The sequence below is a fragment of the Herpailurus yagouaroundi genome, unplaced genomic scaffold (assembly GCF_014898765.1).
Source record: "Herpailurus yagouaroundi ecotype Mexico unplaced genomic scaffold, PumYag 67556, whole genome shotgun sequence".
In the NCBI taxonomy this organism is placed as follows: domain Eukaryota; kingdom Metazoa; phylum Chordata; class Mammalia; order Carnivora; family Felidae; genus Herpailurus; species Herpailurus yagouaroundi.
In genome coordinates, this window is record NW_024420362.1 from 2,482,407 (window position 1) to 2,496,030 (window position 13,624).

Below are 13,624 nucleotides of genomic sequence, written 5' to 3' on the forward strand. Positions count from 1 at the left end.
CATGCACTGTCTGTCTGTCTGTCTCCCTCAAACATAAATGAATATTAAAAAAAAAAGACAGCTGAAGCTCACTACAATGAAACAGGCACAAGGTGGCCAATTCTAGTATCATATATGGAAAATACTCCTCATTTAATAAACAAGAATGCCTTTTAAAGCTCAAGTATGTAAAATTAAGTGATATCTAATACATAGTAAACATTCAACAAATAAAAGTGAATATTACCATTTTTAAACTTACTAAAAATAAGAATATAGATTCTATTTCAATTCACTGAACAAATGAACTAAAACTTCCAATACTATTATGAGCATATGCACATGAAGAATACTAAGAATTCTGCTTTAAAAATCTGCATAATAGCAATAACTTCCCCACATAGTTAGATTTTTGAACAATGTGCATTTCTATATATTTAGTGCTATTATATCCATTATAGATTATCCCCTTTGATCCTAGAACCTCCATACTATGATTTATAAGAGAATTATCCCCACTTCTCCCTTTTTTGTAGTCTTATAAAATTAGTTTTGCTTATTTTACTCTTTCCATCTATTTTTCTGAGTCAGAACAAGCAATCAATTTTGGATAGAGAAAGGGAGACAGAGGTGATAAGGTTCCTTCTAAAGCCACTGGCTATTCTCCAGGATGTAGAAAATAGCTTGAGCGAATACATTCATAGGAGAGATTTTCGTCTTCTTTTTTTTTTTTTTTAACCTCCCTGGTCATTGTTTTTTTTTTTACATTTACTTTAAAAAGGTGTGGAATATCCTTTCTCAATCTGATTACACTTTACATACATACTCTAAAAGGGTGATTCAATATTATTTAAGTTCCTGAAAAGATTTATAATATGTGACTCCATTTTGTGCACTATTATATTTTCATGGCCTGGGAATGACTAGCACATTTTAAGTGTTCAATCAATATTGTGAAAGAGTAAGGGTGAACATAAGGTGCTATGAGATTTAGCTCTACTTGGAGATTTGGTGAAGATTCAGCCTGCATATTCGGTTACTCTCTGGCAATCATGCCATTGTCGTTAGCAATAGCAATGACGCTGTTCTGAAAGCAGAGAGGCATGGCAGTGCTATTCAGTTTTTGAATTCATAGTCCTTATAAGAGAGATTATTCTTGAGTAGGTAAGGTTACTTGCAAGGGAAACTATTCCCATACTTGTGCCTGTAGTTGTTCAATTTAAAGTTCAGTGACCTAAATATAGGAATTCGGATTTGTTTTCAAACTGTTTTCTTTTTTTTTTTTTTAAATCTAATGATAAATATTTGTTTTTATATTACCAGCAAGGCTGATTTATAGAGAACTTGTAATTTCCAAAATTAAATTATACTATATGCATACATACTCCCACACAAATAGTAGGACTTCAATGTGCATTCATCATGTTATTCTTTGTAACATATCTACATTATCTAGGCTCTTTGCTACTAAGATGGAAAAAAATCCAATGAAATAAGCATATAAGAATACTACTATATGGTTGCAATATTATCATCAGATTAGCCAAAATTCAAGACCCTAACTAACAAAATAAGACAAAGAGGGAATATTATGTAATGATGAGAGATATAATCATAAAGAATATATACATTGTGTTTCTTTATGGACTAAACATAAAGCTAAAACTTATTGAGTTACAGGAACTTGATAAAATCATCTATCATGGTAATATACGTAATACAACTCAGAACTTGACAGCTCAAGTAGACAAAATAACAATGCTATAGAAGATGTGAATGATACAACATGCTTTACTTAATAGATGCATATGTATAAACTTTGTTTTCTATAAATCATATACACTAAATTTCTTATATCCATGAAATATTTTTAAAAATCAATCAAAATCCCAACTCTATTATTAGTTTTATAACCTTGGAAGTTACTTAATCTGAATTTCCATTTCCTTCTCTATAAAATAAAAATTTTCACACCTAAAAAAAAAAAAATAAAAAAAAAAATAAAGTTCAGTGACCTAAAACAAAACAAATTATTGGCAGGGGACAGAAATATCAGAAAGATCATCCAGTAGAAAGAATCCTGTACTAAACATAGAATTGTGGTTTTAATTTTAAAACATAATCAAGTATTCCAGGATGCCTGGGTGGCTCAGTTGGTTGAGCAGCCCAATCTATTTCAGCTGAGGTTATGATCTTGCAGTTCATGAGATTGAGCCCCGCATCAGGCTCTGGGCTAACAGTGCAGAGCCTTCCTGGGATTCTTCCTCTCTCTCTGCCCCCTCCCCTGCTCACCCATGCTTGCACTCTCTCTCTCAGAATAAACTAAAAAAAAAAAAAACATAATCACGTATCCCACTTTAAAATATTCTTCTCTTTTGTTAGTGCCAGAAGAGTAGAAAAGTATTAATTAGACACAAAAATTCATATAACATATATACATATGAAGATCATGCATTTTGTTTGTAATTTTCTAGAAGATTGAAACTCTCAATGGGTGCCTTAAGGAGTCTTCCAAAGCAAGAATAATTTGAGCAACGGATTTATCATTGTCATTCATTAACTTGGAGTTTTTGACCAACTCAACTCAATATTCTAAACTTTACCTAAAATAAATTGCTGTATATTTTATTTTGTTTTTCAAAAAAATATGATATACAAAGTAACAGCCCCATACATTTTAATATAATTTGCAATCCCCTTGTGGACAAATAGTCACACATTAGTGCCACTTAAATGAAGAATAACCATTCATCTGTAACATACAGATACAGGAGGATTTGGATTTTCATTTTAGAGTGCTTAATTACCTGCATAAAGAGAGAAACAAAATAAAGAGTCTTGGCCAAGTTCATGAGGGTTTGAAATTACTTTTCTTTTTCTAAATGAGCAACAAAGACTCCTCAATGTTGCAAGCTGTTGTGTGGCCATAAGACAACCGTAGAAGAAAATATTAAAAGGAACAAGGGGATCAGGAATTAAATTCAAATATATGAGGCAAGAACCAAAATCAAAAGTTGAGAGATGTAGGTGGTATTTCCAGTCACAGGACAATATAACATATTTTTAAGAAAAATCTAGTCAGCAATAAAGCTAAATATTTACATTAAGTATCCCAATGTGGGAAGGTACATAATACAAGGTTATTTTTGAGGATTTTCTGCTTCCAAGCACTCACAAACGTATGTTTCCAATATTCCTATTTATGAAAGTACTCAGCATCACTAACAGACTCCTAAAGCAGTATTAATTCATGAATCAAATGCCTTTGAATGAAAAAAAAAAAACATTTTTCATGAAAATCTAAATTGCTATTCTCAAATAATTCAAGTTCAGTACCGTAACTTCCAAGTTTGGCAGTTAAATAAGCATACCACAGAAGAAAAAAGATAATAGATTTAACCTTGAAACAAGGTGACTGTCATATAGTTGGAAGAATTTACTTATCAGATAAAGTATTTATAGTATTTATTCCCTCTAGAGAGATAAAATGGTGAACCAGTATGTAGTTCAAGATATTTATTTAAACCTAAAAGAGGATGATATGGCTCAAACTTTTGAAAACCAAAAGAGAAAAAAGTCATATTTAATTTAGGTGCCAGATTTAACATTAAGCAATTCAAGCTAAATGCTATTTCTTAAGTTCTTCTTTCATATATTTCTATACTTTATATGAATATACTGCATATAAAATAGGGATTTAAAATATTTATTTAGAAGTAAATACTTAATGTTATATAGATAGCTACTATAATTTATTTAAATACATAATCTACTGATCAATTCATCTAACCATCCATCCAGGCATCCATTTTATCCTTCTCAGTCCTTTCAGTCAATTGATATTGGCCATCCTCTGATTGCTCTTGAATATACATGTGTGTCCTCAGCAAATACCTGCACACATGCAAAGAGGAAAAAAAAAAAACTTCTGACCCAAAAAAACTTATGTTGATCATTTTCTCTAAGCAACTAGTTACATAAGGAGATTTTTTGTTTTGTTTTGTGTCTACTCAAGTCTCATAAGACTTACCTTGCATATCCAGCGGAGCTTCAAATGAAATTCTTCTTTGAGAAATGGTATTTTTTTCTCATATAACTGTTCCCTTGCCTAATCTACCTGGTTTGAAACACTGTCAACTAAAATTTATGCTGCTAATATAAAAACAGCCTATATAAATTCATCCAGTCTGAATAGAGTAGTAAGTTTAGAACTAACTACACAGTAACTACAGAGAGAGAGAGAGAGAGAGAGAGAGAGAGAAAGAGAGAGAGAGAAACTAATAAACAATGTGCTTAAATAAAGGATATTGTCATCTTCTCCACAAACTTATCATGTCTATTTTCTGTTTCGGGGAATTTCTTGATATCATGTTCCAGACGAACAATGTGTTGTTCCATTGTTGCAAGGTTGTTCTTGAGAATTTGAGCTGAAACTAAAGAACAATGTGCAAAGTGTTTAGAGTTATTTTACCAAATAATCCGTAAAACAACTAAAAAAAACCCCAGTATCAGTTAAAATATTTTCTAATGTGCCATTAAGTTAATAGTTCCATTAAGTTAACTCACGTCTTTTGGAATTGCTGCTCATAAACATTCTACTCTCCATGAAATAAGTGGAAATGTGTAATATAATACAGCAAATCATCATGTTTAACATGAGAATGTCACCATTTTATTCAGCCATTAGTTCAAATGAAGGCATTTCTATTTAAATTTATTGATGGAATTCCTTATATTTCATTCTTTAAAATCTAACTTGAAGATTAAAGAGAAACTGAGGTTCAAAGAGATCTTACTATATTGATGCATGTTCTTGGTTATATAAATGATTTAAAGTTAAATCATATAAAAGGATCAAATATTTTCTTTTGTTGAAATATCCTGATTTTTATAAACCAACATGTATGGTAAAAGTGCCCATCTTTAGTACTTTTCATACACATATACATGTGAAAAAATACTGTTGATACATAAAGAGAATTTAGAGCAAATCCTAGAGAATACATATGCACATACATACCCACAAAGCTTCAGTGTGCCCTCAAACACCATCATTAATTGCTTTAATTGTCCCTAACATTATCTGTACTTTTCTTTTTCTCTCCTCGTTGACAACCAATAATTTTAAGTATTGTATTCCCACTGCTCCTAAATACATACACATTTTCCAGATCTCTTATGATGCCCTCTCTGCACAGAGTTATTTTTTTAATAGACACTATTTTATAGATACTCTATTACTGCATGACTGCCAATTATATATGAAGACACTTCTATCAATAACAATGGCATTTGACAGTGTTCTAGCTAAAAAGACAAGGTTAAGTATTAGAATTTAATAGGTTATCCTGTGACATTGATTTTTAAATCCTGGCCTCTGAAACACTGTTCTTTTCATTAAAAGATTGTGAAACAGAAATAGAGTAATATTACAATTCTCTTTTTAAAGGAAATTTTGGTTTCATTCAGAGGCATATCCAAATTGCAGTGAAAAATTTAAGAGACTGACAAAAATCAACCCCCCTGGCAAATTTCAGCCAAACTCTTCTGATACAAATTCATCACACTGACACCCATGTGACTTGACAAGGAGAAACTGCCTTAAATATACATGGAAGTTCAAGAGACTGAAAATCCAACATGAACATTTAAGACAATTTTTTTCCTATTAATCTGTCAGTTCAAATAACTCTTTCCAATTAAGTTCCATTTGTTTAGCTCTTACAAGTTTGGAAATTATTCTTTATCAGGAGGTCTGAGTTTTTTCTTGCCAAAAATTTGCTAATGGCTCGACAATCATTGTTTGGTTTATTGAAAGGATGAGTTTGCTGTGGAGAAAAGTATTTTCTCTTATTTAAAACCTTGCATTTTCCCATTAGAGTCTCAGTAATTATTCACAAGGTTTGTTCTTCCCTATGTGGTTGATAGAAAAAATGAAGGTATGAAATTCAGAAGTTGTTGATGTCATTTAGGTTACATAAAAGAAATAAGCCCATGGTAACTTTCTGCTATACACAAAATGTGCCCAAAGGCCAGGTTTAGGTCACAATATTAATCCTCCTACTACAAGCAATAGTAATTCCAGTAGTAAAAATGGCGTGATGATGAGGATTCATCTTCTGATTGTTCAATATAGAAATAACCTAATCAAGTGCTATACACACAAAAGGCTAGATATCTCAAATAACAAGAGACAATATTTGTAATCAAGTTGAATTCTGAATAAAGCAGTATTTTCCAGACATCTGTCCTCAATTTTACATGTCTAATCCTAAATCCTCTGAAATCCTTCCAGAACTCTAGCCCAAATTCTCTACCATTTAGAGGCACTTTGGTTTGTTCAAGTGATCTTCCACATGTTACCTTCCACTTTGAGAACTATTTTTGTTTGTGTACATAAGCACAGAGCCTCTATTATAAAACCTCAAGCTACATAATGGTAAGATCTGTATCTAATACTTCACTTTTCTCTCTGTATTTGTTATAAGTAATGTTGAATGTTGAATGTTGAATGTTGAATAAATATTGAATAATAAATATTGAATGAATATGCATATTTGAAAAAGTTTTGGTTGAATATATGCCTACTATTTTTTAAACTTTTTTAAAGTTTATTTATTTATTCTGAGAGAGACAGAGAGAGAGGTAGAGAAAGAGAGGGGGAGAGATAGAATCCCAAGCGGGCTCTGCACTGTCAGCACAGAGCCTGATGCAGGGCTCCATCTCACAGACCATGAGATCATGACCTGAGCTGAAACCAAGAGTCGAATGTTTAACAGACTGAGTCACCCAGGTGCCCCATGCCTACTGTTCTTTTAGTTTCTTTTTCAAAAGTTTTTATTTAAATTCCAATTAGTTAACATACAGTGTAATATTATTTTCAGGTGTACGATATAGTCATTGACACTTCAATAACACTTGGTGCTCCTTACAAGTGAGCTCCTTAATCCCCATCACCTATTTAACCCATCCTCCCACCTACCTCCCCTCTGGTAACCACCAGTTTGTTCTCTATAGTTAAGAGTCCCTTTCTTAGGTTGTTTTTTTCTTTTTTTCTCTTTGCTCATTTGTTTCATTTCCTGGCCCTAACCATAAGCCTGGCCATAACTGTAACCTTAACCCTAGATTTGAGAAGAAAAAAGATACACACACACACACACACACACACACACACACACACACACGGAATATTACTGAGCCATAAAAAAGAATGATATCTTGCTGTTTGCAATGACATGGATGGAGCTAGACAGTATTATACTAAGTGAAATAAGTCAGAGAAAAACAAATAGCATATGATTTCACTCATATGTGGAATTTATGCTCATTTCTGCAAATCAATGTGCATATAGAGATTAGATATAATCATAATGATTGAAAGTTACCATATCAAGTATTATGTGACTATGGAAAAGAAGCGGGAAGTTGAAGTCTGTCTAACAATACATAGAGGTGGCAGGGTTGCAGGAGATGCTTAGATGAATGGGAAAATAAGGAACTGGGGTAAGGAAGGGAAGGAAGGGATACCTTCATTAGGTTCCTTCTGTCTTCCCCTCGAATAAATTGGCAATATTATGCTTGAACAAAAGAGAATTAAATACTGGAGGTGTGATAATCCAAGGATTATACCTCACATACAAACTCATTTTGCCTCATATGGCTGCATTAAATGAAAAATACAATTATTTAAATGAATATCTTTAAATTGTTGGAATTATGGTATCTTAGAGTTAGAAGTAATATTAAAATGGATTTTGACCAGCCTCTCAAATTTAAAAACACAAGTTATACAATGTCACAGTCTATATTCCTAGAAAACAGAACCTAAGACAAAGCCTGTATGTTAAGTCCTTCTTAAGGGGTAAAGGTGGGGTATAATCAGAGGGAAATGGGCGTGAAGAAAAAAGGAAGAGCATTAGTACAAGAGAGTAAATTACAGAACTGGCCACAACTTTACAAAAATTACAGGTGGTTGCTTTGAATCCATGCTTGGAAGGGCCCTAAACTTTGTTTAATGCTTTGTTGTCACTGTTTTGAAATTCTTATTTTATTTTATTTATTTTATTAGAAATCTTCTTTTTTTTAAGGTTTATTTATTTTTGAGAGAGAGAGAGAGAGAGAGAGAGAGAGAAAGAGAGAGAGAGAGAAAACGTGAGCAGAAGAGGGGCAGAGAGAGAGGGAGACACAGAATCTGAAGCAGGATCCAGGCTCTGAGCTGTCAGCATAGAGCCCGATGTGGAGCTCGAACTCATGAACTGCAAGATCATGACCTAAGCCAAAGTCAGATGCTTAACCGGCTGAGCCACCCAGGTGCCCCTGAAATTCTTATTTTAAATGGTGCCCTGCATTTTCACTTTTCATTGGGCCCTGCTAATCATGTAATCAGTCCTCATCTTCAGATATGATAAATGAAAGAACTGCAATTTGGAAGAATTGGTTACAGGGGGTGAGCAGTTCACCTGTTGGTGCCTTCTCATTTTCTACTCTCTCATTGGCAAACTTCTGTTTCAAGGTGTTAACTTCCCATTTTGTCTAGGGAACAAGACAACGTGGCCCAGGCTTGGAGGTCGGGGGTGGGGGGGGGGCATAGAAAGGGTGCTTAGTGGATCTACAGGGGTGTATAAACTAGATGCAGAACAGATGATTCACTATATCCCAAGTGGCTTATTCCCTTTTTGGCAGTTGATATAATTAGAAAAAATTTTGTTTACTTATAATCAAAATCAGAGTACTTGAACTCTTACCAACTTATCAACTCTTAGTCCTCATTTTGCCTTATGGCAACACTGATCAAGTCTACTCCCTATTTTACAGGAAAGGTGTTACTTGCATCTTCTTAATCTGCCCAGGCTATAAACACCCATTTCCTACAACTAGTCTTCCTAAGGTATAAGGGTTACTTATTTCTTGAACTCTTAAGTAATAACTAATATTTAGTGAGCACTTACTATGTGCCAGACCATATTCTAACTAGTTTTATGTATTAACTCATCTAATCTGTACAAAAACTTTATGAGGTATTTACTATGCTCAAGCAGGGCTGTGATATGAGCCAAATAACATCTTCCCAGAAAACTGGAAATGTAAAGCAATGTCTCTAGGACCTATAAGGCCAGGAAGTTGAAATTAAATCTGTGTCCAGTGGCACACAGACATGTCATTTATATTAGGAGACTGGCATGGTCTTAGGAGTCAGATCCACTCAGATTCTGATCTCTGCCATACCAAATACTAGTTGGGTTACCTTGTCTGGGTCTTCATTTCCTGATTTGCAAAATGAAGAGAATAACACCTTCTTTAAAAGGTAGTCATTCAAGTTAAGTGATTTGGTAAATATAAAGTTTCTATCATTATACCTGGTACCTATAGGTAATCCATAAATATTCATTTCACATTCTATTATTCTTCCCTCTTTTCCTTACCTTCCAACAGAAAAATTCCTACTATATATGTGCTCCCAATCATTAAACAACAGTTTACATGTAATCTGAATAGCAACAACAACAAAAAAGCAGTTATTTCCTAGTTGCTACCCCACTATGGTCTAATTTAATATAATATTAGTCTCTTTCTAATCAAAGAAACTAAACACAGACTGTTCTGGTTTGTAGGTTTTACAGAGCACATGGGATTTTGGGTCTGGGAACTAGTGACTATTATACTAATGAACAGCCAATTTGTTAGAGATATTAACAAGTTCCAAATTTAAAGAATGCTTCCGGAAATTAGTAGTCTGTATTCCTCTGGAGACAATTACCAGTTAGTTATTTTGGCTTTCTAGACTTGTATGAAAGATAACAGGATTTTTTTTGAGTGTTAGAAAGGAATTAACATGTGTTGACCTGCCTGATGATTTGCCTTAAGTACATTTGCTTCAATCTTAAGTGTTAGGAGTCAATGTTGATTATCTAACTATTTAATAGGCCCTAGCCTTTATTACTTCTTATATTTCTTAGAGAGAGAGCGAGAGAGGAAGAGAATGTGTGTATGGGGTGGTGGGAAAGGAGGCAAGAGAGAGATTGAAATATTCTTCTTGGAGGTGGGGGAATATGTAGAGTTCCTAGTGTCCCAAGAGCATTAAAATACCAGAGTGAGTTAGAAGTGCTCCTCTCCTGCATAGTCTCAGCCTCGGTATATTTTTGTGCCTCTCATTATTTAGTTTACTAATATAAATTAGGGAGTCTTTAGTGACAGTGCAAACATTTTCTGAGTAAATTCCCACTGTGGGCATTTTCAATGACTGATTAGTCAGTCTAGTGGCACTTTAATTTTGTCTCTCATTTCATTTTTTACATCTGCTACTGAATTACTAAATCTGAATTATAACACTAAAAATTAAATTATAGCTGTCAAGTTCTTTATTATAGCTTTCTTCCTTGTACTCCATAAATAACCTTTTAAGTTGAGTACACTCTCTTGAGTTATATGTAGGGAGAAACTTTCCCCACAGATCTTATTTATCTACTTACTTCAGTTGAAAAATATACATAAACTTGTTTCCTGGCTTCAAATATATGACTCAAAACATTTTAAATGATAGACCTACTCTAACTCATAATTTTAAGAAAAGTAAAGGATAAAATAAGTATTTTAAGCGAGATTTTAAATGGAAAGATTCTTCAATTACATATTATATCAGAGAAATGATACACATTTAAGCTAAAGAAAATCACAGTAATGGTGACATTCTCTAGACCATGTGCAGAATGTGTAATTTTATGTAAATATAAAAGCTTTGCCAGGAACTTAAGGATTTTTTTTCTCTGAATTAAGTATTTCTATTAATTTTATCCATTGACAAAATAATTGAGCACTTCTTACATCTTTGCTCTGAGAAAGGCCAAGTAAAAATTTACTCTTGCAAGTCTATGTGTAAATAGGCCCCAACATGATTATAAGCACCATAATTTTCTTTAACTGAATATATTTAGTTGAAAAATTACTATCAGCTGAGCAGCACAACATTAAAGTGACTCATCCAGAAAGCATAGGTAGAAAAGGACATTACAAGCAGCCTGAATAATAGGAACAGTTGCATTCTTTCTCAAGTGCATTTATAATAGTTTCACTTTATATGAAAATGATATTTACATGGATATTTACATGGAAATGAAGCAAGTGTGTTTATATAATAACAATAGCAAAAGCTCATTACTGTGGGCATCTTAGGCTTTTAAAGAATATAAGTAGTAACTGGCACCCCAATAAAAAATTCCTATAATAAAAAATCAATTAGAAAATGACTAATTCTGAGAAAAAGTAATTGTTAAAAAGTCACCTTAAAAGGAAACACAATTTAACTAGAATCCTTATTAAATAAAATTTAAAAATATATGTCCCTTATATATTCTCACAAGGGCCATCACTTGCCCCTCTAACATGTGCCCTTGGGGATAAGGTGCAGTTTCTCTAAATTGGATTCATAATATAGCCTGAATGCATGCTGGGAACAGCGGGATTTCCAAACGAAAACAGGAAAAATGCTTTATAAGCATAATCTAAATGTTTAACTCTAAGAATTCCACTAAGCATATTTCAGTGTCTGGTTTAATATATTTATACAAGTCCTCAGCCTGATGTCTTTTTTAAATTAAAAATTGAACCTAACTAAAATAAATATATAAAAATCCCTTTACTACCTTACTACTAACTATGGAAGGTATGCCTAAAGTGTTAACTGGGGTAGAGAAGGATAAAGGGAAGTTTGAAGCCCTCTGACTAACGATACAATAAAAAAATCCTGTAGCCTGACCACCAAACTACCAGCAGTGGACACTCAAGCTACCCATGAAGAATTACAGTTTTTTCACCTGCTGTCTTTCTGCAACTGCTATTCTGCCTGCGGCAAATAGCATGTATGAATTTTTAAATCAAAGGATAAAAAACAAACTGAAATCTCCTACTTTTGGTGACAGTCTTAGCTTAAGGCCAGGATTGTGAAATACATATGCAGGCTGAAGCTTCTAAGACATGCTGGATATAGGCGGGAGATGATAAAGAAATTTACATAAAAAAATACTCTGGGGGTGCCTAGGTGGCTCAGTCGGTTAATCTTCCGACTTTGACTCAGGTCTTGATCTCGTGTCTTGTGAATTGGAGCCCCACATGGGGCTCTGTGCTGACAGCTCAGTGCCTGGAGCCTGCTTCAGATTCTGTGTCTCCCTCTCTCTCCTGTCCCTCCCCTGCTCATTGTCTGTCTCTCGCTCAAAAACGAATAATTAAATGAGATAAATAGTGAAATGAAATAATATAAATAACTCTGGCTGCTATGTGTAAAACGCAGTGAAGGGATCAATAATGGAAAAGGCAACAAGAATTAGGAACCAATTACTATGGTCTAGACAGGAGATTAAGGTGACCAAAGATGATTGCAGTACATATTTCAGAGGTAGTGCAGACTGGTCATAGGGTTGATGAAACGTGAGAGGTAAGGAAGAAGTTATTAAGAATGATTTCCAAGTTTTTGGCATGAACAACAGAAATTGAAATATTTAGAGGGGAGATTTATGGGGAAAGATTAAGGTTTTAGCTTGGGACCTACTTAGTTTCAATTGTATGAACCATCCAAATTGCGATTATAACTAAGATGTTGAATATATGGGGTCCTGAACTCATTAGAGGGGTCTGAGCTTGATGTGTGTAATAGAAAGGTATTTGCATACAGAACCTACTCTACAATAGTTATATTGTTTCATTACATTGCTACAATATAATTGAGTCTACAGTTAGTTTTGTGGCTGTATAAATCGAGATAATAATTTCTGCATCCCTGACTCATTCCAAGTACAAACGTTTCTAAATGTTGGTTAAGGTCATTTTCTTCTGGGCTATGCTTGTAATTTATTCCTGTTTTTCCTCTTTACTCTACTTTTCTGTGAGTTACTCTTAAACTTGCAGGAGTACCATGGATATTTGATTAAGACTCCCCCATCCCCTCCCTCCCCCCCCCCCGCCACTTGTTGTTATACTTCTCTTGAAACAAATGTTGCCAATAACAACCCCCCAGCTTATTGCATTTGGAGGTGTGGTGAGTATACTAAATCAAAGAGCTCAAGGCCTTTAAAGAACATAGCCATGAAAATATCTGCCAGGATTTCCCCAATAGAAGAAAGAAAAATGTGAAAGACTTGATTGCTTTCCTTCATAGTGCACATAATTGGCACATTAACAGTGGTAAAAGGGGAAGGGTTAAAGGTGGTTTAGTTGATACAGGACAATGTAGGTTTTACCCTTCTTTGGTCCCTCTCTGCCACTGGCTCCACTTGAAGTATTCACAATAAACAGGTCTTCTTCCTTGTTGTAGCTCCACAATGTTCTTTTAGAGTATATACATTTCCAGCTTGCATTATTGATTGTTTTTCTCTGAATGGTCATTGCAATTAATTGCTGAGTTTTTATTAGTGAACTGCTCTTTTAAGGCCAACAACTATCCATACCTGAATTTTAATCAGAGTGAAACAAATATAATTACCACTCCTGAGTATATTGAGTGCATGGGGAGGGCTGCACACAACTGCTTTAGTTCCCAAGTCAGTAATTCTATTGTTGCCCTGGATGTGATAAAGTCCTTCTTCTATCCTTCTAGAAGCTCTATCATGTGTGTGTGTGTGTGTGTGTGTGTGTGTGTGTGTGTGTGTGTGTGTGT

General features: G+C 34.0%; 1 protein-coding gene across 4 annotated transcripts in view; it reads right to left on the reverse strand.

Annotated features, from left to right (window-relative positions):
- The window catches only part of DIAPH2 (diaphanous related formin 2), a 1,032,498-nt gene that overhangs the window by 375,017 nt on the left and 643,857 nt on the right, over positions 1-13,624 (reverse strand). For all 4 annotated transcript variants that reach the window (XM_040467675.1, XM_040467674.1, XM_040467672.1 and 1 more), the window contains one exon: positions 4,288-4,412. In XM_040467675.1, coding sequence (XP_040323609.1) covers positions 4,288-4,412 — 125 coding nt within the window. The remainder of the gene's footprint in view (positions 1-4,287; positions 4,413-13,624) is intronic.